The 24,607-nt window shown below is 37.8% G+C and overlaps 1 protein-coding gene across 5 annotated transcripts in view; it reads left to right on the top strand.

The window, feature by feature from the left end:
- ZDHHC2 (zDHHC palmitoyltransferase 2) overlaps positions 1–24,607 on the top strand; it is a 75,240-nt gene that overhangs the window by 9,078 nt on the left and 41,555 nt on the right. For all 5 annotated transcript variants that reach the window (XR_013525560.1, XR_013525562.1, XR_013525561.1 and 2 more), the window contains 2 exons: positions 18,689–18,715; positions 20,228–20,322. Coding sequence is in view for 2 of the 5 variants with exons in the window: in XM_035270205.3 (XP_035126096.2) it covers positions 18,689–18,715; positions 20,228–20,322 (122 nt within the window). In the remaining 3 variants the exon portion in view is untranslated. The remainder of the gene's footprint in view (positions 1–18,688; positions 18,716–20,227; positions 20,323–24,607) is intronic.

The raw sequence follows: 24,607 nt of genomic DNA, 5'->3' as shown, positions 1-24,607 counted from the left end.
GAGAAATGGTGTGATTTGGAATTGTGTTTGTAATGTATATAACATATTGGAAGTACTTTAGTGGGAAAGACAGCCCACTCCAGAACAGCTGAGCTGGGGCTGTAATGAGAAACACCTGAGGCCATTTGCAGAGCATGGAAAAGATTTCAATTATGAGTCTCCAATGGAAAGTCATAAGCTGGCTGGATATTGCAGCGGCTAATTTGTGATCAAGTTTACTTCTAAATGGGCAACTCCATGTGACCTGTTTTACGAAGAAAGGCAGTCAGGGATTTATGTACTTAACTATGACTAGTGATTAGCCAGGGCATCTCCAGAGAGGTCAGTTAATAGGAAAAGATATAGGGCAGGGACCGTTTTGATTTAAGCAAGATCTAAATTATAGCATATTTTAATGAAATGCAACTTATTTCAGGACTAGTACCTACTGAAAATTAAGATATGTAGAACCAATAACTGTATGTCAGTCAAAGGGGTGGGATGCGTAGTGATTTGCCTCCCATAAACTTGCCCTTTAACAAATGATTGCAAAATCCAAGAACTGAATGCATGTTAACCAGCCATAATTCATTGGACACACTTTTAATTTATTTGTTCAAAAATATCTATTGGCAGGTCTTGGATCTTACATTTCTAATTTGGGGAAGGAGAATGAATAAAAAACATAAGTAAATTATATTATTTGTTAGAGGAATCATCATTGTCATGACACAAAGCAAAAAGTAGGACAAGAAGGACTGAGAATGCCAAAGGAAGGTTTCAATTTTAAATACAATGGCTGTAGAAGGAGAAGGACTCATGAAATTTAAGCGGAGACCTGAAGGAGCTGAAAGATCTAACCACGCTGGTATTGTGGAGAAACGTATCTCAGGCCAAGGGACTTTCATTTACAAGGTTGGAGGTGGGGGTCAGCCCCAGCATGTTTGAGGAAGGACAAGGAGGTAGCTTTGGCTGAAGCATAGTGAACAAGGGAAAGGGAAGTAGGTCAGAGATCTGGGGAGAAAGTGTAGATCATGGAGGGCTGTAAGCCACTGTGAGGACTTTGGCTTAACTTGGAGTGACGTGAGAATCCACTGCAGGGTGTTGAGTGCAGAGCTTATGTGCTGCGACTTATATTTAAAAAAATCTTTGTGGCCCCTGTGGACCTAGGCTACTGCCTCAATCCAGGTGAGCAATAATGGTGTGTCAACACATGGTGTGGGAGTTGGAAACGGTGATGGGTGGTCAGATTCTGGACGTATTTTACAGTAGTGACAGCAGAACTTCCTGACAGACAGGTGTGAGTTGTGAAAGAAAGAAAAAAGGAGTCAAAAATGATTCCAGTGTTTTTGACCCAAACAACAGAAAAGATGATCAATTGAGTTGCAGAAGCCATCAGTTAGGTGGTATGGAGGGTTGCCTTAGGTCCAAAGTGGATGTGCTGTCATTGAAATAGAGATGCTGAGTAAGCAGTTGGCATTTGGGAGAGGAGCATAGAATGTGGGAATAAATTCGGAAGTCTTCAGCATATAAGTAGATTTAAAGACTGGCACTGGATACATTTGTTCCATCACATGTGAGAATGTAAATGAGCAGAGAAATGGATCAAAGATGACCAACACTGAGAATTGGAACCAGCAGAGAAGACTGAGAAGGAGCGCCCAGTGAAGGGGAGGAAAACTAAGAAAGTGTGGTGTCCTGAAGCCTGGGGAGGAAAGGGTATCAAGGAGAGGGAGGAATCAACATTGATACACATTCTGGCCTGTCAAGCGGGTGAGGACTGAGAATTTAACAATGTGCACATTGAACCCTTGTTTTGAACTTATTACTGACTCTTATGACCTTGAATGTAACTTACAAAGTTATAAAAAATAATCTTATATACCAGTATATGAGTTGCTGGGATATCTGAATTAATTCAATTCAAATTAAAAAGGCTTTACTCTGTTAGGCAAGCTTCACTTTCTTATTATCTGAAAATAATCTACAGAAAATTTCATGAGCAGTAACTATGTCTGGTGTATGCACCATTATAGCCCCGATGCCTAACACAGAGGTTGACACAAGTAACATTTGGGACATATGTTCCTTGGATGAATCAAAGGATTAGTGCCAGCTGGACTTGTTCAGTTTGAACCTTCTGTGCAGGGTGGACATTTCAAGCAACAAAGAATGTTGACTCTTACATGAGAGGATGATCTATTTTTGGCTTTTTACTATTTGATCATCCAGATGTTTATAAAGAAGCTTGTAATATTTTTGTGATTTCACATATAACAATAAAAAACCTCTTTTTCTTTCTGGACGTTAAAATGTTATCAACTGTAATGAGAATTTAGATGATAAAATTAATTGTAGAACTCACTTTAAGATTTAAAAGATAAATTATCTTTATATATGTAATATAATAATATCCTCATAATCTATAACAAAAAAATGAGAACAATTTAGAATGTAGAATTTTTGCCCCAGTATTCTTATAAAATCATCACAAAAAAATAACTGAAATGCATTTGCAGGAAACACTCCAATAACATTGCCTAGAGATACTGTCCTCCATTTTAGTAGTTTTCAGATAATTAACCCCCACTCCTGCCATTAATGTGCTAAAATTGTTACCCTTTTTAGATTTAAAAAAACCTTCTAAAATATGTTTCAATTTTCCTTTTCTTTGTCCCAGCCTTCTTAGGGCATACTGAATATAATTTAACACTGACTTAAGGCTATAAATCTGAGATACATACATGTATCAAGCTAGTATCCAAGACCCTTGGTGTTCTAGGATTTTACATTCAGTTTCATCTATTTCCTATTGACTGAAAAAGGTCAAGGAAGGCTGGAATGTTGGCTTGGCATTTTTTGAATCTCAAGCACCAAGAATCTGGGGAGACTCATGAATGAGCCACTTAGCATGCGGAAATGCCTAGCTAGTCATACACAGCTCGACAAAGCTTGTTTTCTCTGCTTATCACTTCTGGGGTTACTTCTTTGAGATACTAAACAGAAATGAAAACTTTTCAGCATGGGAATGACCAGAGGTGACAAAATTTTAGCTAATGTTGAATTTTAACTTAATTTGTTTTTTTGAGAATAACCTCTAGAGCAGATGATTTTTTAGTTTTTATTGTGGTAAAATATCAATAACATAAAACATTTTTATGTTAATCATTTTTAAGTATACATATTAGTGGCACTAAGTACATTCCAAATGCTGTGCGATCATCACCACCATCCATTTTCCAACTTTGTCATCTTCCCAAACTGCGTTGCTGTGCCACTAGCACTAACCTCATTCTTCCCTCCCCCATCCCCTGGCAGCCACCATTTGACTTTCTGCCTCGATGAGTCTGACTTCTCCGGGTATCTCTTATGAGTGGAATCATACAATATTTGTCCTTTTGAGTCTAGTTTATTTCACTTATATAATATCTTCAGAGTTCACTTGTATTGTTGCATGTGTCAGAATTTCATTTTTTCAAAGGCCAAATAATATTTCATTGCATATATATATCAGATCTTGTTTATTCATTAATAGAGGTTTGAGTTGTTTCTACCTTTTTAGCTATTGTGAATAGCTGCCATGAACAGTACATACAAAGATCTGTTTGAGTCCCTGCTTTAAATCCTTTTGATAGATACCTAAGAGTGAAATTGGTCAGCATATGGTAATTCTGTGTTTAATTTTTTGAGGCCACCATCCTGCTTTCTGGAGCAGGTGATTTTTGATGGAAGTATCACCTCAGAGAAGCCTATATATGCCCTTGTAAACATGTCAAAATCTGAAGGTCTCTAGAGGTATCCTTGAGATGTATCAATGTCACTGCAGCTTTTTTTCCCATCTTGCCATTTTGTGGTTCAGCAGAAAAGGTGATGGGCAGCGGGGCAGGGGATTGTGAAGAGTCCCATTTTGCCCATATGGTATCCCTCATTACTGGGTAGTGTCTTCCTCATGAGAGTGCTGGTCATCAGGCATGCCTAGGGCAGAAAACTCGAGAGCCTCTAGCTTGCTGTACATAGTCAGGAATTCAGCAACAGTTTTTGAGTAACCAGAGTCCAGATCATGTAAATGACAGATGGAAATTTAATCTTGAAAGAATATATTAGCAAGTGCAAATGGCACAAAAACTGAAAACAGGAGCTGGTGAAGAGAAGGGGGAAATATAATGTGAATGCATTGGTAATCCATGGTGTTAATTCTGTTCCACAGCGCAGGGATAGAACGTGATTTATAAATAAAGACTCAGGATTTTGCATTGCCTACAGATCCAGAGTAAGTGAAATGATTTTAGTAAGAGAAGGCATAAATCCATACATTAGGAGAGAGATACAGGCAGGAAACATGAGATAAAGTTTACACATTGAGCAAAGGAAGAGACTCATTCCGAATATTAATGACTGTATTCTTCAGTTCCTTGTGTAATTTTTTTTTAGAACTTCTCACTTACATTAATGAATACATCTACTGTGTAAACAGGTGGTAGTTGTATAATATTACACTATTACAAAATGTTGTGTCTTTAAGCAGTAGTCGTGGAACTTTCAATTGTGGGTGGCCAGATAATGGCAATGTCAAATTTGTTTTGGCTGTGACTGAATATACATACTGTTTCAACAATTGCTGTCAGAGAGATTGGGCTAGTGCTATAGGTGAATACAGTGTAGGGCCAGAGTATGATCTGCTGCAAGTAAAAAGAGAAAGGACTTTGATAATTCCAGCTGGGATCAAAGAAAGATTGTGTATGTTTACTTTATGAATATATGACAGTGAGGTTACAGAAGAAAATAGTGCTTCTCAGTGATCCAGTACTGAAGGTTGAGCTAGGGAATAGCTCGATACTCTTGAATGTTTTCATAGATACTGTGACCCAGTGCTATCATGCAGCAATTACTGCTGGTGCTAGTGTTGGTTTAAATCTTTGAATTCGTCTTTTCAAGTGTGCCACTGTAAATTTTATTCCAATGAGCATCATAAACACAAAGGTCGGAATTTCATCCTTATATAGTTTCTTTCTCTGGACAGCTGTAAAGTACTCATAAGTGTCAAATAATTTTATGAACCTAGAAATAATTGGTTTAATTTTAAATGTGTTATGTGTGCATGTACTCTGGTTGTACAGTACTCAACGCACAGCTGCTAACCCTGCGAGATGGTTTTAGAACGTTGCCTGTTTCCTTGGATATGCAAAGAAGCAGCATTGGTTTTTCTGCTTAATAAATCAAATAGCCAACGTTTGGTCATGAAAAACAAGGAACTCTCAAAATTGTCCTCTATGATAATTCTGAGTATATCAGATAATAAGAAACTTATCTAAGTTAAAAATAATCTACAAAAATTGTTTCTACTTGATCGTATATATATTTTTAATGGTGAAATAACCAATATACATGTGAGACTTTTTGCATGCTACCAATAAATAAATTTGTCCATGTGTATATAAGAAAGTTGAGTAGTATTGGGCAAAATAATCATTGAGGCACTTCCAATTCTAAAATTTTGGTTCTGACTAGTAAGGGGAGTGTCTCAGGATATAAATCCCTAGTTGATGTTCCTGTTGCTCATAGACAATCATTATGTGGAAAGCAGGCAGATCTTTTTTGAGGGTGTAGTATCCGTTGTAGACTTACATGGTTCTAAGCAGTCAGTCGTGGCCTCTCTGCTCTCAAGGAGGGCATCTGGAATTGGAAAGGAAGGGTGTGGGAGTTGAAAAGATTCTGTGACTGTAGGAACTTGGAGCTGAGTTGTAGCCCTGTGTAGACAAGGAAGGACCCATACAACTCTGTCTAAACAGGAGAAGTAAACTCATACCTGCGCTGAAAACTGTACACTTGCTGGCACTGGGAGTCTTGTCTATTTTAATTTGAGACAGGGATTATAGGATTCCACTGAGTAAGCTTTGAAATGAGGATGCTAAGATCAAGGGACCAGCCCTGAGATCAGATTTCCATATTTATCTACATTGCTTAGTGCAGTCAGTGATTCAGAAATTGTCCTTCCCTTTGCCAAGATGAAAGTGGCAGTGAGTTTTGCAGGGCCACCATCATGAGGGGATGTGTTTATTCCTTTTTCAGAACTGATAAATTGAAAGACCCACACATTCCTAATGATTTAAATACAAACATTCAGTGAATGTTTTCCCAGCTTTCAATTAGATAAGTTAGATTTTATACCATCTGTTTCTGTAGAGTAGAGCTACTTAGCTATTTAGAGCAATGATTTGGTCATCAAATTGCTAAAAAAAGTGATGTTGAATTCCACCACATATGACAACATGGATGAACTTGGAAGACACTGGGCTAAATAAGACACGCCAGTCACAGAAGGACAGATAGATAGGGCATGCTTCCACTTGTCTGAGGTATCTAAAATAGTCAAACTAAAAGAAACAGAGAACATTTGGTGGTTGCCAGAGGCTGGAGGGAGAAGGAGATGGGGGGAGGTGAGTCAGTAGGTATAAAGTTTCAGTTATGTTAGATGAATAAGTTATAGAGCTCTGTTCTACATCCTTGTGCCTGTACTCAGCAATACTGTATTATGCACTTACAATCATTTAAGAGAGTAGATCTCACATCATCTTATTGCAATAAATTTTAATAATAAAGAAATGATGTTGCTGAGTGTATGGGGAGAGGAACACTTATAACCCAGAGACTTTCATAAATATAAGAATTAAGAGTTACCATCCAGGACAGATCCATATTCTGTCCCTCTTAATGTCAGTGTCTACATGTGAAGACTGTACCTTAGGAGTGTGCCTGTGTCGTCCAAACCTGAGTAATTATCTTTCTTCTTCTCTTCTGCTGAGGATGGAGGTCAGGAAATCCCTATCCCATCTCTTACTCTTTCTAGTATCACCTTTTTACTCTTGCTCTAGTAACCTAGAGCCCTGTTCCTCCCCAAATCCTTGAAGTGGGATGGGTAGGAAAGTCTGGATTCAGGTACTGCCCTGAAGTATGGCCAAATATTTACATTTTTTTGTATCCAAAAGTTTGTAAAATTTTCTGTTTGCAGAGGTTTTAAGTTGGTTGATGGAGCAAGAGTGACAAGAAGATGACATTTTAAGCCCTACTTTCTAGAGTGACCCAGATCAGAAGTAGCAGGGAGTGGCAAGAGTATCAAACACAGACAGACCAAGAACTTGGAGCAACCAGGGAAGGGAATGGCTTCCCAGGACAGAGCAGGCCAGCGACTGGGATGCATCCGATGTCATAGATCCTGGGAGGTCACATGGAATCCTTGCAAGAGTTTTGGGGCCAAACAGAGCTATATGTAGATCCTATGATGACGTGGATGACGTTAGAAGTTACCATACCTCTGTGAGACTGCTTTCTCAGCATTTGAAATGATAATACCATCCTCACAGATTGTTTTAAAGTTTAAATGAGATAAACATTCAAGAAATTGCACACAAGGCGGGGTTTGTTGGCTCGCACCTGTCATCCCAGCACTTTGGGAAGCTGAGGAGGGAGAATCACTTGAGCCCAGGAGTTGAAGAACAGCCTAGACAACATTGGGAGACCCCATCTCTACAAAAACAAACAAACAAATTAAAATTATAAATTAGCAGGGCATGGTGGCATGCACCTGTGGTCCAAGCTACTTGGGAGGCTGAGGCGGAAGAATCGCTTGAACACCGGAGGCGGAGGTTGCAGTGAGCCGAGATTGTGCCACTGTACTCCAGCCTGGTGACAGAGCAAGACTCTGTCTTAAAAAAAGGAATTGAGCACAAATTTGGCATAGAGAGCATTAAACAAATGCTCCTCCTGTAAAGCTTCAGTCTCATTTTGGAGGATGCTGCAAGCTGTGTTGTGTCCCTCCAAAATTCTTAGGTGAAAGTCCCGAACTCCAGGACTTCAGAATTTATTTGAAGAAAGGGTCCTTAAAGAAATAATTAAGTTAAACAAGATCATCAGAGTAAGCCCTTATCCAACATGACTTGCCGTCCTTAAAAGAAGAATTCAGGATACAGAGAGGCACCGAGGGAAAATGATGTGAAGATACGGAGAAAACGTGTCATTTCAAGCAGAGGAGAGAGACCTAGGAAGAAACCAATCCTCCTGACAGCTTAATATCCGTCTTCTAGAATCCAGAAATGTGAGAACATAGATTTCTGTTTAAGGCACACAGTCTGTGACACTCTGTTATGACAGCTGTAGCAAATACAGGTGTTATCACTGAAGACTTGGAATGGGATGAACACCTGCTCTTATAGCCCAGCAGGATAGGGGAGAAAATCAGGGCAGCCTCAGTCCTGCTGTGCTGGAAGGGAGGTGTGTTTGGATGTTGCAAACCCAGTAGGCTTCCCTTAACACCGAGTCACTAGTTTTTGTAATATTGTTAATACTGTTATGCAGAAGCTTTTGATGGCTGATCTAGAGGCCAAACCACAGAAAACAAATCTTTTAGACCATAAGCTACCCTTAAGAGACTTCCCATATGTTGGTTTATGTGATTTAACGTAGTATTATTCATTTTTGTGTTTGGTATTTTGCTGTTCTTTCATTTATTTATTTCAAGACATGGTCTGGCTCTGTTGCCCAGGCTGGAGTACAGTGGCACTATCTCAGCATACTGCAACCTCCACCTCCTGGGCTCAAAGGATTCTTCTACCTCAGCCTCCTGAGTAGCTGGGACCACAGGCATGCACCACTACACCCAGCTAATTATAGGGTTTTGTTTGTTTGTTTATTTTGGAAGAGGCAGGGTTTCACCCTGTAGCCCAAGCTGGTCTCAAACTCCTGCACTCAAGCAATCCCACTGCCTTAGCCTCCTAAAGTGCTGCTATTACTGATGTGAGCCACCATGCCCAGCCACATTGTGCTTTTCTTTTGGGCCATTTTCCATGGTTCTTTGATAATGGCTAGCACATAGTTTAGCTCAGTACAGTTGTTTTGATATGTATTCTGAGATAGAGGCTGGGGAAATCATCAAACTCCATAGGGCGTTGGCACATGGCCAACGCATGGCAGGCCCCATCAGAATCTGGACTGGGCATAGTGAATTCCAAGTATGGGTAGCGTTGACAGGAAAGGAGCGCTGGGAGAGGTAGGACAAAAGTTTTTAAATTTCCTGGTTTCATTTCTTCTCATTCTACTAATTTGCCCAGATTGTAATTCACCTGCATTTTTCTGCTTATTCACACTTAAAAAGTCTTCCAGCAGTTTATTCCTAACAACTTGTCATTTCATGCTGCAGAAATTTTAGCATTACTACATGCTAAATATTCACTGTGTACTTCTTTCCCTAGATTGCTAATACACTGTTGGCACTAAACTTTAGGGAACTCCTACTCTTAACATGTCACAGTTTAATGATGAATTTATCCTCCGTGTTTGATGAGCAGCTCTTAAAAATGCGCCAAATTCTATTCTAGGTGCTTTTACCTTCTAGTTTAATTTTCTGAAGAGCTCAGTGAGATAAACATTGAGGTAATGTTGAGAGAGTCTAGATAACTTGTTTAAGGTAAAACATCAGACAGGATTCAAACCTTAGTGAGGGTCATGGAAAAGAAACAAACAAATGAAAATACAGGTTGTGTGAGATGCTAAGAGAGAAATAATGTATTGCTACAGTGATTGCAGGGTCTAACCAGACAGGAAAAGCTGACATTTAAACTGCAGCCTGAAGGATGATAAAGAGTGAGATTAGTGGCAGTGGAGTCGGATGTGGAGCTTTTCAGAGTGGGCATAAACACTAAGGTTTGCTGTGTTTTAGAAACAGTCAGGAGCTCAGTATGGCTGCAGCTTAGCCAAAGGAACTAGTGACCAGAAGTGGTCTTGGAGGAGAAGGAGGAAGAGCCAGATCGTGCTTGACCACTGAGGGTGAAGTAAGGAAATGGGACTTTATTTTACTGTAAATGGAGTGCAAAGCCTTGGGAGGGTTAGTGAGATGATATCATTGAATTGCACTTTAAATGAGATCATGGTTTTCTTAATGCAAAATGAGTTTTGAAGGAACTGTGTGGGGATTCAATGAGGAAGTCGATTGCCTTGCTTCCTGATTGTGGTTAGACTGTTAGGAATATAGGACGGGCTTTTATGTTAACTGAGAAAGTACAAACTGCAAACCCTGTGTTTGGGATTCAAGTTTTACACCATTGAAGCCTTATCCTTAACCTTTGCTTCTATTCTGAAGCTATTATCTGTCCTTGAGAAAACAGTTCCTGCTAATTTACTGATAAATGCCTTGGATTTATCAGTAAATTTGAAAGTCAAGATTTTTTTCTCCCACAATACAGCAGGGTAGAATTTAAGATAATTTTATAGCCAGAGAAACCTTCAAGATAAAGTGCAAATTTTTGTTTAAACAATAAAATTAAAACACCACTCCGCTGAGTGTCATGATCAAGATCTCACATATTGGGAGGATTGGGCTAGAGTCCAGGTCTCTGACTGCCCAGTTCACTGCCAGTGCAGAGGATCCAGGGAGCTACACAATGTTAGCTTGTTTAAGATGTAAGAAAGCCCAGAGTGACAGAAGCATCATGTACAAGAGGAAAGAGATGTGAGGTGAGATTGGAGAGAAAGGCAGGCGCTTTGAGTAATCAATAAAGTCACTACATATGAGGACTGCAAAGAAAAAAAACAGTTTGATAAATACTTTTTAAAAGATAAGTAGATAGATTGTAAAGAAAATAAATTTTAAAAATGTATTAGGAAGAAAAGGATACAATTGCGATTAAACTGAACCTGTTAATGTGAATAACATTTTTTCTTACGTGTCATTAACTAAGATCTGGCAGCAATGTCAATTTTGACAACTAATGCACTAAAAATGAACCAGAGCTTTTTGGAAAGTAGCTAAAAGGACAAAGGATTTGGCTTCGGCTTCAAGGGCTTCCCCTGGCCAATTTTGTCAAAGATTCACTATGAATTTGACAGACTACTTCCAAAAGAAGAGCATAATTAATTCTATTAGAGTAATTTGAGTACAGAAAACTAGCTTAGGGAGGGAGTTGGTGACCTTGACATGGGTGATTGCAGTGGAATGTTGGGGAATTAGACCAGTTGGAGTTGGAAGAGGAGGTAAAAGGAGGTTGGGGGTAGGGACAGTGATTTTAAATCATTGTTAAATTATCCTGTGAAAAGGCCCGAAAGTGGAATGGCAGCTAGAGACATGAAGTCAAGGGACAGATTTTGTTGAGATCGGAGATGTTAAAGCATATCATAAAGATATTAAAGCATAAAGTATGTTTGTCTTAATCTTTTGAATGTTGAGCTATTTCTGTGGATTAACTGAAAATGTTTTCATAACTACATCCTTGATTTTTCAGTTAGTTTTTACTTCTAAATGAAATGATATTATAAACGATAAGCTTCAGCAGAGGTGGAGCCTTATTTACCATTTTGTTCTCACCAGTATAAGCATGGTATAATCAATGTTTCTCAGTAAATGAGTTAAAGATAAACAGAAAAAAAATAAAGCTTGGCTATAAAATTATCTCTAAGATTCATTCATTAGAACCAAGTCTCTGTTTTGGAGTGTGTTTGGGTTTGATATTCTTCATTATCAGGAATCTGAGGCTAGAGTGTACCTGTGTGAGAATAAATCTGGAAACTGCACAGTAGTTTTATATTGAAAAGTTACTATGTATGAGCAATAAAGGTAACTTATTCCTCCAAAGGAGAGAGATTGAATTTAAAGACAAGAAAAATAAAATTCAGATTAAGAAAATAAATTTAAAATATAGCAATATACATTTGTAATAAAGTACCACCAAATCACATTGTTTTAGAAACACTTACATAACTGTTCTTTGCTAATTTAAATGGGGGAGTACATTTTTTGTCTATTATGAAGGTATAGCTTGGTATCTGAAAGCTTGAATTTTGGATGTATTTATGACTAAAAGTTCAACTAGATTTAAGTTACCATCAGTTTGCTGGGCTGCTGCATCTCAATAGATACTATTTAGGACAGTAACACTTTATGTAATAATAATCACCAAAGCCAATTTGTAAAAAATCAATTGACAAAAATATAGGACTAGAATAATAGTTGAGATCATCCCCTACTTTTAATCAAGGTTGAATTTAAATAATTCTAGACTAAATCAATTCTGATACAGTATATACATACACATACATACACATCCTATGAAGTCTTTTTCTGTGGAGAACCCTGACTAATACATAGGGGCTGGAGTACTTTCTTTACACAAGACTAGACAGTAAATATTTTAGGCTTTGCAGTCCATACTGTCCCTGTCTCAGCTACCTAACTGCCATTGTAGCACACAAGTAGACATGGAAGTGAATAGATGCATACATATTTCAATAAAACCTTATTTACAGAAACAGGCGTCTAGCTGTATTTGGACCAAGGGTTCCAGTACCTGGACTAAATGATTGTTTGATAGTTCAGTCAAAAGAGATAAGGGAGGCATACATTTGAAAGGATGGTTAATTCAAGCCAGGTTGGATTAAGGAGCAGTTTGTCATCCTTTTCTATATTATGGGTTATTACTTTGACTGATAGTCTCACTCTTTAACTTCAATTTTACCTGTTTTATTTTTTGTAAGGATTTCTTAAAGAACACTTAATGCTGTAACAAAAAACTCTCACTCTTGCCAGTCTTACCAATTCTAAACTGAGGACTGACTAGTTCAGCCTTTTTATCTGTTGTCCCTCTCTGTTTCTTTCTCTCTGTTTTTTGAGACAGGGTCACACTCTGTTGCCCAGGCATGAGTACAGTGGCAGGATCACAGCTCACTGCAGCCTTGACCTCCTGGGCTCGAGCGATCCTCCCACCTCAGCCTCCCTAGTAGCTGGGACAGTGGGTGGGCACCACCATGCCTGGCTAATTTTTAAATTTTTTATAGAGATGGTGTCTCACTATGTTGCCCAGGCCAGTCTCAAACTCCTGGCTTCAAATGATGCTCTCACCTTGGCCTCCTAAAGTGCTAGGATTACAGATGTGAGCCACTGTGCCTAGCTCTCCTGTTTCTTACAGGAATGATTATTGGCAGGGAAGGGGGTAAGTATAAAGTGTAGCCAGACAATACAACTAATGACCCAAACTACAAGCTTTGTAGTATTGATGATGGTTCTAGATTTTAAGATGAAGTTCTTTTTTTCTTTTATTTCTTCTTCTTTTTTCGTTTTAAGAGACAGGGTCTTGCTCTGTTGCACAGGCTGAAGTGCAGTGATATGATGATAGCTTACTGTAGTCTTGAACTACTGGGCTCAGTCAATTCTCCTGCCTGTCTCCCAAGTAGCTGGGACCACAGGCAGTGCCACCACACACAGCTAATTTAAAATATATATATATATATATATATATTTTTTTTTTTCTTTTTTTTTCTAGAGACACATGGCCTCAATGTGTTGTCTGGGCTAATTTCCAACTCTTGGCCTTAAGTAATCTTCCCACTTTGACCTCCCAAAGTGCTGGGATTACGTGAGTGAGCCACCATGCCTGGCCCAAAATGTAATTCCCAAAGACCTTAATTTTACTTTTGGCAAACAGGAACATTCTTGGTAACTATAGTAGTAATTTTCATTTTCTCTCTTCCTGTATACCATCAGGGCCAAGAAAGTGCTGTGATTCCCACAATTAATCACAGAGGAATTTGAAGTTCTGGAGGTATATTAGAAGATTAGAAATTACTGAAGCAAAATATTATCTTTGTAGGACATGGACGAAAAAGAAATTAGGCTAATCTTCAATAAAATTAGGCAAACAAGTGTTTGAAATTAAAATTAAAATTGTGATTCACAGTGTTACTATTGTGTGTATTTCGATTGTATGAATGGTACCATCCAGCAGATGTAAGACTGGTAAATATTTTAGTGGAATATTAGCAGTGCTCTTAATTCCCAGGAATAAACTGCACCTGACTTCTTTGGGCTGAATATAACATTTAGGTCTTCATTTAAAAAAAAAATTGTTTTTATTCATTAAGTTTAACAGTGCCTATCCAAAGTAGATTCTTTCACATTTAAGTTCTCAAAATGACTAACTGGCACATTAAGATAGAAGCTTTAATGTCTCATCATTACTCTGTGTTAAGAATGAAGACCACCTTTGTGATTTAAACAAGTTTCTGAAATGACACATCCGTATAAAAAGGCAAGTGACTTATAAGATATTTCAGATTTAAATTATTTTTCACCTTTTATTTTTGCTTACAAAGTCTATTTTTATTCAACATTTTGCATTGATTTCTTTCAGGAACCTGTACAAATATTACCTTTCTCTTCATAATTTTTGTTTATTTTTTATCCCCCTTTCCTATATGTTATACAATTATGGTTAGTATTAGCCAAATGAAAGATTATATGTTATCATTGTGTATTCATGGGGCTTATACCCCAGGCACTGTGTTAAGTACATTCCTTTATTATCCCTTTTAATTCTCGCTACAGCCCTAATGATATTGTTGTGGTTATTACCCTCATTTTGTAGTGCAGTAAGTGGGGTAGCTTGTGTAAGCGAGCAAGTGGCAGAGACAGGATTGGACCTTGCCTTCTTTATCCTGAGCCATCGCTCTTGGAACTACCATGCTTAGTAATAATCTCTTTTCCATTTTGACAAATTCAGCTATAAAAAAGTAAAATCCTAAGCAAGATCCAAAACCAAAGGTGGGGGTGGAGGGAACCCTGTAAACTTATAGACCATTTCTGTTTACAAAGTTGCTTGAAGCCCAGTTGAAGCCAGTATCTCCCTCAACCTTTTCTTTTTTAAACAAACAGGAACCATTTTGTCTTCTCCCTCTCTCCTCTCTTTAGAGAAGTATTTTCTTCACTTTACAGAAGAGATTACTTTCGGTGTTGTCAACTATGAGTTGAGTTCTACAGTGTGCTAAGCTAACATAGTAAAAGAAATAACTTTTCTCTGGAGTTTCTCAGGCCCAAAAAAGAAGAATGAACACTTGTCGTATGTCCACTTTGATATACTACTTTTATGTGATTCAAATTAGTTGTCATCATCTGTTTGTCTAAGTCAGTCTCTTACTCAGTAAACACATATGGAGCAGATGCTCTGTGCCAGTTATTGTGCTTTAATGAGGAATTCATTTTAATATGATCCAGCAGAACTCAAGGTTGTAACGTTTTTGTCACATGCAGGAAATGTTTAAATTGAAAGTAAAAAATTTCAAGGGTAGAATTAATATGCTTACTCATTTTGACTTTGAGTGTAAAGCTCATTTGCTTTGGTTAAAAACTGAGCGAACCGCACTTTTCTGTTGACAAAAATTAAAATAACTATAAATTTATCTCAATAGATGGTTTAAAGGAAATGAGATAAAGAAGACTGTACAACACTTGAAATTTCTCTATGGTAAAACTGAAGAATAGGTATCAACATCATTGCTAAGTAGACCAAAGTGAAATTCTGTGTGCGAAGTAAGAAAATTAAACAATTCTGGAGTAAAAGTCAAAGTTCACATTAAAACCAATAGTTACTTTTAGATTTGTCCCAGTTATGTTCAGTATTGCTGTTCAGTTTTTGTACGGGTATAAATAATCAAATTATATTTGATTACCATCTATATGATTTCAAAAATGAGTGTCTGTTTTCCATATATTATCTTTATATGCATATATATTAGAAAAGTGAGGCTAAATTTGAGCACTTTTGAACAAAATCACTCAGTTACTTTTGAACAAAAATATTTGCATTTAACAATAGCATTGCATTATATGTGTTTTTACACTGTGAGAAAGGAAACTTTGTGCTTGACAACTCTGCCGCTATTAAATTGAAAATTATAAGCTAAATCACTTGATTTACTGATTAAATAAACATGGTTGGGAAAACATTCATTTCCTGAGTATCACAAACTAAAACCTTGTGTAGTCTGTATATCTGTTAATGAAATAAGTTAATTTGTAAACTTTGATGGTATTTAATCAGTGAAAAGTGATACAAATTTTGCTAGTGTTTATTAAATCATTTAAAATAGCTGTATGCAACTTTATTTGCAATATGTATAACAGATAGGAGATTTCTGTTTAGAATATATAAAAGGTTCTCAATAACTACGTAGGCCAATAGGAAAATACTCACTTAGAAGAGAAAGGAAAAGCCAGTCATCACATTTTTAAAATAATGCCAAACTTCACTACTAATAAGGAAACTGAACACTAAAAGAATGATTTTTGGCCGGACGCGGGTGGCTCACGCCTGTAATCCTAGCACTTTGGGAGGCCGAGGCAGGTGGATCACGAGGTCAAGAGATCGAGACAACCCTGGTCAACATGGTGAAACCCTGTCTCTACTAAAAAAAAAAATACAAAAAATTAGCTGGGCATGGTGGCGTGTGCCTGTAATCCCAGCTACTCAGGAGACTGAAGCAGGAGAATTGCCTGAACCCAGGAGGCGGAGGTTGCGGTGAGCCGAGATCGCGCCATTGCACTCCAGCCTGGGTAACAAGAGCGAAACTCTCTGTCTCAAAAAAAAAAGAATGATTTTTATTTTGGCCTATGGTGTCGATAAAAATTAAACAGACTTATGTTTATGAGAAATTGAATAGGCTCATAATCTTGGTGAAAGTGTAATTGGATATAGCCTTTTGAACTGTCGCATTTCATTCTACAAATGTTACAGAATTATTTACTGTAAGCATGTGTTTATGTGTAAGTTGTGTGCTTTTTAAAAACTAGAGCATCTGTGGATTTTGAAGTACATTTAGGGAAAAGCAAGGTGTGAATGGTCAAAAAACAAAAATTGCTTCAAAAGCAAAATCTTCGAATGCTTATCAAGCTAATAGAGTAGTGGTCCAGGTCAAAAAGATTAGCAGCTCATACCAACTATACCTTTTTTAAAAAATTTTTTCAGGACAGAGTCTTGCTCTGTCACCCAGGCTGGAATACAGTGGCACAACGTTGGTTCACTGCAACCTCTGCCTCCCAGATTCAAGTGACTCTCATCCCTCATCCTCCACGTAGCTGGGATTACAGGTGCACATCACCACACCCATATTGGCCAGGCTGGTCTCGAACTCTTGATCTCAGGTGATCCCCCCACCTCGGCCTCCCAAAATGCTGGAATTACAGGTGTGTGCCACTGTACCCAGCCCCCAACTATACCTTTTTAAAAATATCATTTTGTTTTACAGTTTTCAATTTTCTCAACTCAAGACAAGGGAATAGCAAACACATTTTTATTAAAGCACCAGCACCTCTGGAATGGTCAGTAAGGGTCATTGATACATAAATGCACAAGTGGTCAAATTGCTTTTCCTTTCCTTAGATCAGCTCCGCTGAAGGATTGGAAATTTTGACCCAGAAAAGAGTTGTTGTCAATTTTGGAGCACTTTTGAAGACAGGGTAGCAGTGGCTAGAGAGAAATGCGCAACTGCGGCAGTAGGTTCAGATATTAAAAAACAGATTTGCCTCAAGCCTTTCCTGTGCCTTCAGCTGAGCCACTTTGGGGATTTATGAGAAGGCAAACTCTAACTAGCCTCTCATTTACAAGCGGACTTATACAACAGGCCATTCATAAGTCAAAGATCTTCCACGCCTGCCTGTCCCATTCTGGGGATCAGAAATGCTAAAGGGAATGGAGAACCTAGGAAGCATTTACAGATGTGGCATCTGGGTTGGTAAGAGATCTGGAAACCATGTATTAGTTGGTTTGAACTAGAACATTTCAGGGAGATACAATAACGTCAAATATTTGAAGATCTGTCATTTAGATTTTCTGTTTATTGCTATGGTTTAGAAGCCTCGATATCACAGATAAAAATCAAAAAGCAGCAAATTTCAACACACTGGAAGGATAAAGTTTCTTATTCTAAGGGCAATTCAGTAATGGAATGAGCTGCCCTCCAAAAAGCTATGGGTTCCTTCTAGCTCTAGAAATGCCTGAACTTATACTTGGTAGCTCTCTTGGGCAGGAGACTGGATGGATTGAGCAATCTTAAAAACTTCTCACACTACCCTCTGGTCCAGGCTTCAGACGGCTGTGGCATTTTATTCCAGCACTAAGGCCTGAGATCCTGTGCCTTTTTAAGAAGCTGAATAAGGACAAAAATATACAAAGTCAGACTTGATACAGCTGAGATAAGGCAAGACTTTAGTACAAAGAGAGAGACCAAATGGGAAAACAAATACACAATACAAAAGGCATACAGATGTCTTGATTACTAAATACAGCTTTTGTCTCAGCTTGCTTTAGCACTTGTAGCCCCTGGCCTAATCTATAATACCTGCTAGCTTGGAATATTTACAGCAGCCTGTGAGGAATGGCAGTTTCCCAGCACTGCCTGGCCTCTCACTGTGCCGTAGGAAGCAAGTAAAGTCATTGTGCATAAGCATTTGTACTTAGGAGGGAATTAGGGGGAAAAAGAGTATCTGCTGTGGACACAACATTTTCTTCTTTGTGGAAAGCTCACCAGGTGGTTGCGGATTTATAAAGAGCAATAAATGCCTGTGGAAATATAATGACTTGGAGAGCATTGCTTTTATCTAAACTCCATAGTTGGAAGGAAAACCAATCAACCAAATGATATAGGAATAAGACCCTCAAGGGCACACTTGACAATTTTGTTGGCTGCACAGGAGCCAGGGCTAAAGGGCACAATGGAGGCATGGCTGATTGCAGCCACCAGTCTTTTCCTCCACCAAATAAAGTTGAATGAATATTTACAGAATGTTGGTTTGAAGGAAAGCCAAATTATTAAGCAATTTAAATGCCTTATGTCTATGTCAAACCTTGTTTGCCATAAGCTTCATATAACCTATTACCTGTTTTTCTATTTATAGTGTCCATGGAAAACACTGGTGAACAAGGTAAGCTAGATTATATGAATGTTATCGATTTTTTTAATAGTTGGAAAAAACAAATTGTATTTATTTCGATTTGGTTGGGATTATTAAATTATTCTTTGAGAATGTGGTGACAAGCTAGCGTTAAAGATATCTCATTTTTCTGAGTTTGCAGATTGAATTCTTTCAGACATTTAGCAAAGAATTCTATCCTGAAATGGCTGTAATTGGGCCAAAGATTCTTAATTAAGGCTTTGAGGTATAGGGATATCAACAATTTCCTTTCCTAATTCGAAATATTACTTTGTAACTGAGTCACCTACCTAAGTTGTGAAAAAATATCATTGCTTTAGTCATCTCACACTGATTAAAGTGCCTTGTTGAATAATTCAAATTTTTAATGATTCTGTGAGTATCATCATTCTTTAGAAAAATTAAAAATTGCCATTAAAGTTTTAAAATACCAAATATGTTGCATTTAAATTATCATATTTTATTCAATGCTATCTTACAGAATTAAATTGTGTATTAATGTATTACCCAGAAGGAATTCTTATCACCATATACAAAATTAATATTTAAAATTTGGGCTGGGCACAGCAGCTCATGCCTATAATCTCAACACTTTGGGAAGCCAAAGCGGGAAGATCATTTGAGACCAGGAGTTCAAGACTAGCCTGGCCACATGATGAAATCCTGTCTCTGCTAAAACAAACAAACAAAAAAACAAAACCACAAAAATTAACCAGGTGTGTTGGGACATGCCTGTAATCCCAGCTACTCGGGAGGCTGAGGTAGGAGGATTGCTTGAGCCCTTGGGGCAGAGGTGGCAGTGAGCTACTGCACTCCAGCCTGGGTGACAGTGTGAGACCCTGTCTCAAAAGAAAAAAAGAAAAGAAAAGAAATTTGCATAGTATTTTAAGACTAACACCATACAGAGTGTGTTTGCATGCATTACTGAAAAAAGTATTCAGAATACTTTCTTAAACAATTGTCCCATGTGGTAGATAAGACACTTGAACTCCCACTGGAGGAGATCTCTTTGTCCAGATGTTCTCTGTTTAAGTATGTTATTATTATATCAGCTTTGACTACAGCCAAGCAAATAAGCAAACAGCTTCTCAAATAGGAACTGCCTTTGTTTCTATGTCAGTGAAGCAAAGTTCTTAAAGCCTGAGTGTTTTAATACTTGTTTAATGCTATGTTTGCTGTTTGAGGTTGCAGGTATAACTGCCTTATTTTTATAATTTAGAAAAGGTCCTTGTTAGTCATTTTGCCAATATATGGTCTGTCTACAGATGGGAGGCTTTTATTCATGGGCAGAGAACTCATTATGCATTTAGAAATTAAAAAAAAATCTTGGCTTTAGAAATAAATTTGTTGAGTTGTGTTTATTCTAGTATGAAGTAAGAAAACTTTCATAATTTATTATAATTGGTAATTTGGTTATTTTAAAACAAGTAGATCTTTTGTGAATGCCATAATTTTAGTATGTATTTGCATATTATGATGAAAATTATGTTTCTCTCATTTTAGTTGTGTGCCTGATGGCCTATCATCTACTTTTTGCAATGTTTGTCTGGTCATACTGGAAAACTATCTTTACATTACCAATGAATCCTTCAAAAGAAGTAAGTTAAAATATTAACAAAGTTATTCTAAATATAGAAATCAGTAATTCTGTTGTGTTATTGAAGAATGAATTTTATTTTTAATGTTGCAAACTTAGTGTAGTGATTTTTTTAGATTAAAAAAATTAATATGTCTGTTACTAAATGCTTGAATTTTTACCTGGAAATATTTTTTACCAGATGAACACTGAATTTTCTGTGTTAAATCAGTTATACATTCCGTTTCCACTTTAGAGTCAGATGTCAGGTTGAATGGATAGGTAGACAAAGATAAATAATAGATAAAATAGAGCTGAAAGGTAGACATAATTCTATTATAATGATCATATTAACGGTGTTTTAGTTGGTTTTCAGCCACCAGAAACAACAACAACAACAACAACAAAATAAGGGCTTAGCTAATCTTCCCTGCATTCAAAAAGTCTGTTGCTAGTCCACAGCTTCCAGGTACCGAACTCCTTCTATCTTGTTGCTCTGCCATGTGTAGGCTCCATTTCCAAGGTCCACTCTTGGTCTAAGATGGATGCTCCAGTTCCAGCCATCACATCTACGTTTTAGCCAGCAGACCAAGGAAAGTGGGAAAGAGGAAAAGCAAATGTCCTTCTCTGTGAGGCAACTTTCTAGACAGTGCTGTCATTTCCACTTACGTTTAGAAGTTAGTTATATGGCCACATCTACCAACATGGAAGGTGGGAGTGTAATCTTTCTTCTCAATGGCAATGTTAAACGTGAGGGAAGAAGAGAAATATGGTTACTGAGAGACAACTAGCAATCTCTGCTCCAGAGGGTGTTAAGTAAAGGGATGTGATCATATTTGCATGTTGAAAAGATTATTCCATTTGCTTCTGGATCCTTCATCCTGGGTATATGTTCTTGAATCAAAGAATTGTGTCTTACTCATTTTTGTATCCTTGGCATTTAGCCCAGCACATTGCTGAATAAAAATGTACTTTGCTAACAGTAATAACAGTGTAGTTTCAGTAAACCAAGTTTAACAACAACAACAACAAAGCATCTCTGTAGACTGTTCCCTGAAGTAATCAGTTCGAAATGCAACTTTGGTCAGAAAAGCCAGTAAATATGCTATTTGTCTTGGGAAAGGATAGCAAAAACCACAGATATTTACACAGAATTAATGGTATGCCTAGCTTAGAATGCTCTATCTATCGATCTATCACCTGTTTTTCTTCTATTCTCCGCTTCTTTTTCTTTCCCAGTCTTTTTTTTCCTTCCTCCTACCATATTTGCTTCTTTTCTATCATCTTTCTTACCCTCATCCTGGCCTTAATAGCGTGTTTAAAGAAAAATACTTCCTTCTGTCATAGGTAATCTCATCCATTGTGGTAGTTTACTTACTACCTCTGTATTGATAACTCCCAAATCTATTTTGAGTTCTAAACTCACCCTTAAGTTTCAAACTTATGTATCCCAATGCCAAGCATGGCTTCTTGTTAATTTCACTGACACCTCAAATTCAAAACATCAAAAACATGTCATCACCTTCTCCTTCCCCAAATTGTGACTCATCTGTTTCTTATGCCAGTAAATGGGCAGTTTATCACTGGTCTAATTCTGTGTCTTCATCATCTCCCTTGTCTGAGACATTGTATTCTTCTCCTGGTGTGTCTTCTGTTTACTGTCTTGCCTGCCTTTCCTTCCCAGAATCCTGCAAAACTTCATCCTCCACCCTGCAGCTGGTGTGGACCACCTAAAAGCAAATGTAATGCCTTCACTCCACCGCCTGTGTCTATTGCGATTCCACATATCCCACCAGGGAAAGCTCAGTCTCTCCTGCCTAGTGATAGCAGCTCTTGTCTCAATTTCTGACTTTCAGATTTATACTCCAGTAGTTCTTAACTACACATAGTTTCCTATATAAAACATGGCATTATTTTTTATTTTGAGATGGAGTTTCGCTCTTGTTGCCTAGGCTGGAATGCAATGGCACGATCTCGGCTCACTGCAACCTCCGACTCCCAGGTTCAAGTGATTCCCCTGCCTCAGCCTCCCAAGTAGCTGGAATTACAGGCATGCATCACCCCACCCAGCTAATTTTTTGTATTTTTAGTAGAGAGGTTTCTCCATGCTGATCAGGCTGATCTTGAACTCCCAATCTCAGGTGACCCACCCACCTTGGCCTCCCAAAGTGCTGGGATTACAGGCGTGAGCCACCTCACCAGCCAACACGGCATTATTTCTTTTCCAGAATACTCTTAACTCCTTACTCATCGAGTATTATTTTTCCATTCATACTGGCAGCTCCTTCTTGGTCTCCTTTGCTGGTTCCTCCTCAGCTCCTAGACTTCCGAAGCATTGGAGTGTTCCAGAGCTTAATCTCTGGACCTCTTTTCTTATATACCTGCATTTATTCCCTTGTGGATTTCACTTAGTTCCATGACTTCATGTGTCACCCTGGTGCTGCCGCTCTCAGATTCATATATTAGCCTGTTGCTTGCTAATAAATGCGTGACACATTTCCAGCTACCTATTTGACATCTAATAGAAATTTCAAGTTCAACAAAACTAAAAACAAACTTCTGATTTCTTGTTTAATTCCCCAGTTCTCCTAGTTCTAAAGTTTTCTTACCTCAATAGTGACAATTTCACTCTTCTCTTTAGGCCAGAAACCTTGGTGTCATCTTTGGCTATTCTTTTTCTCTGGAACGCCACATCTAGTTAATCAGAAAATGTTATAGCCTCGCCCTCAGAGTATGGCCACAGTGTGAACTCATGCCCTGCACTGCTCCCACCCTGGTCCAAGCCACCATCCTCACTTTTATGTATTTGCAGTAGCCTCCTAACAGGGTTTTTGTTTTGTTTTGTTTTCTTCCCCTCCTCCTGTGTATTTTCAGCACAGTAGCCCAAGTGATCCTTTCAAAAGACAAGACAGATCCCTCCCTTTTGATGTCTCTATACAAATGGTACCTTATCATTGAGGCTATGATGACTCTACGTAGAGTAGCAACTCCCCCTACCCCCAGCATTCACAGCCCCTTACCTTGCTGGGTTTTTCTCAGTAACATTTACCATCATGCAACACACTCCATATTTGTTCAATACTTTTAAAAATACACCATCACTAGAATGTAAGTTCTATAAGGGATGAAATTAATCTTTGTCCACAACTTCATCACCAGTGCCTAAAGCAGTATCCGACTTATAAAAGGTACTTGAGAGATATTTTTTAAGTGACTGAAGTAGGGAAGAAGTTATGCATACTGATGCAGGTTTATTTTTATGGCTTTGGCAGAAAGTTGAAGTGACTTCTAACTTCTCTCTAAAATTGTATATGACATTACTGGCTAACAATGAAGAGTTAAATGCGTTAATTAGGGTTTAAGAGAGTAGAGAAGGTTTCAAATAGTGGATCGGACTGAGTGGCAAAGGGAAATGAGACACAAATACAGAAGAAAGAACGTAGCATTGAAGAAGTAGTCAAAATGGATGACAGTGAAATTATAACAGTATCAGGCTTTGGTGATTTTTCTATAAAAGATAGATCTTATTCTTACAATTGTGTGAGATAAATATTATTTATTACTATTTTACAGATGGAACCATTGGCTTTGAACATGAAATTATTATCTTAAGTATCTAGTGCTTCTGTGTGGGAGAGCTAAGATTCAAACCAAAGTCCTTTTAATGCTTAAGGACACTTTCTCTTTGCTATACTATATTGTAGGATGGAAAGTAAACACAATGGGGTGGGAGTGTTCAGGACTTCCATTGAAGCATGGGGGGAAATGTAGAAAAGTTTTTTTTATATATTATTCATTTAATGTTTGTATTTTTTAAAGTTTTGTATATGAGGTACATAAGATATTAGCTGATAAAATATATACCAATACACTTGGACCTGGGAGGCAGAGGTTGCAGTGAGCCATGATTGTGCCACTGCAATCAGCCTGGGCAACAAATTGAGACTCTGTCTCAAAAAACAGAAAAAGAATATATACCAATAAATACTCATCTGTTAGCCATGTGGTCTCATGTTATTTTTTACTGTTAGGGGAATACAATCAAAAGAGTTTGGAGACCATTGTTTGGAAGAAAGAACCCTTCTTTGGTGGTTAAGAATCTTAGAATATTTATAAAATGCAAGGTCTTGGGCTATGCTTTTAATTGATCAGCTATCAGAGACCTCTCGCTTGTAAAATGAGGATGCTGTACTTAGAACACATGAATTAAAATTTTCCCTTTTCATAGCAAGATCCTTAAAGTGGTAGAAGTTTCTCATTGGTAAGCTTTTATCAATATAAAAGTAATATAACTGCACTAAATCATA

The sequence above is a fragment of the Callithrix jacchus genome, chromosome 13 (assembly GCF_049354715.1).
Source record: "Callithrix jacchus isolate 240 chromosome 13, calJac240_pri, whole genome shotgun sequence".
In the NCBI taxonomy this organism is placed as follows: Eukaryota; Metazoa; Chordata; class Mammalia; order Primates; family Cebidae; genus Callithrix; species Callithrix jacchus.
The sequence above is the reverse complement of the archived record's forward strand: the minus strand, read 5'-3'. Positions and strand labels throughout refer to the sequence as shown.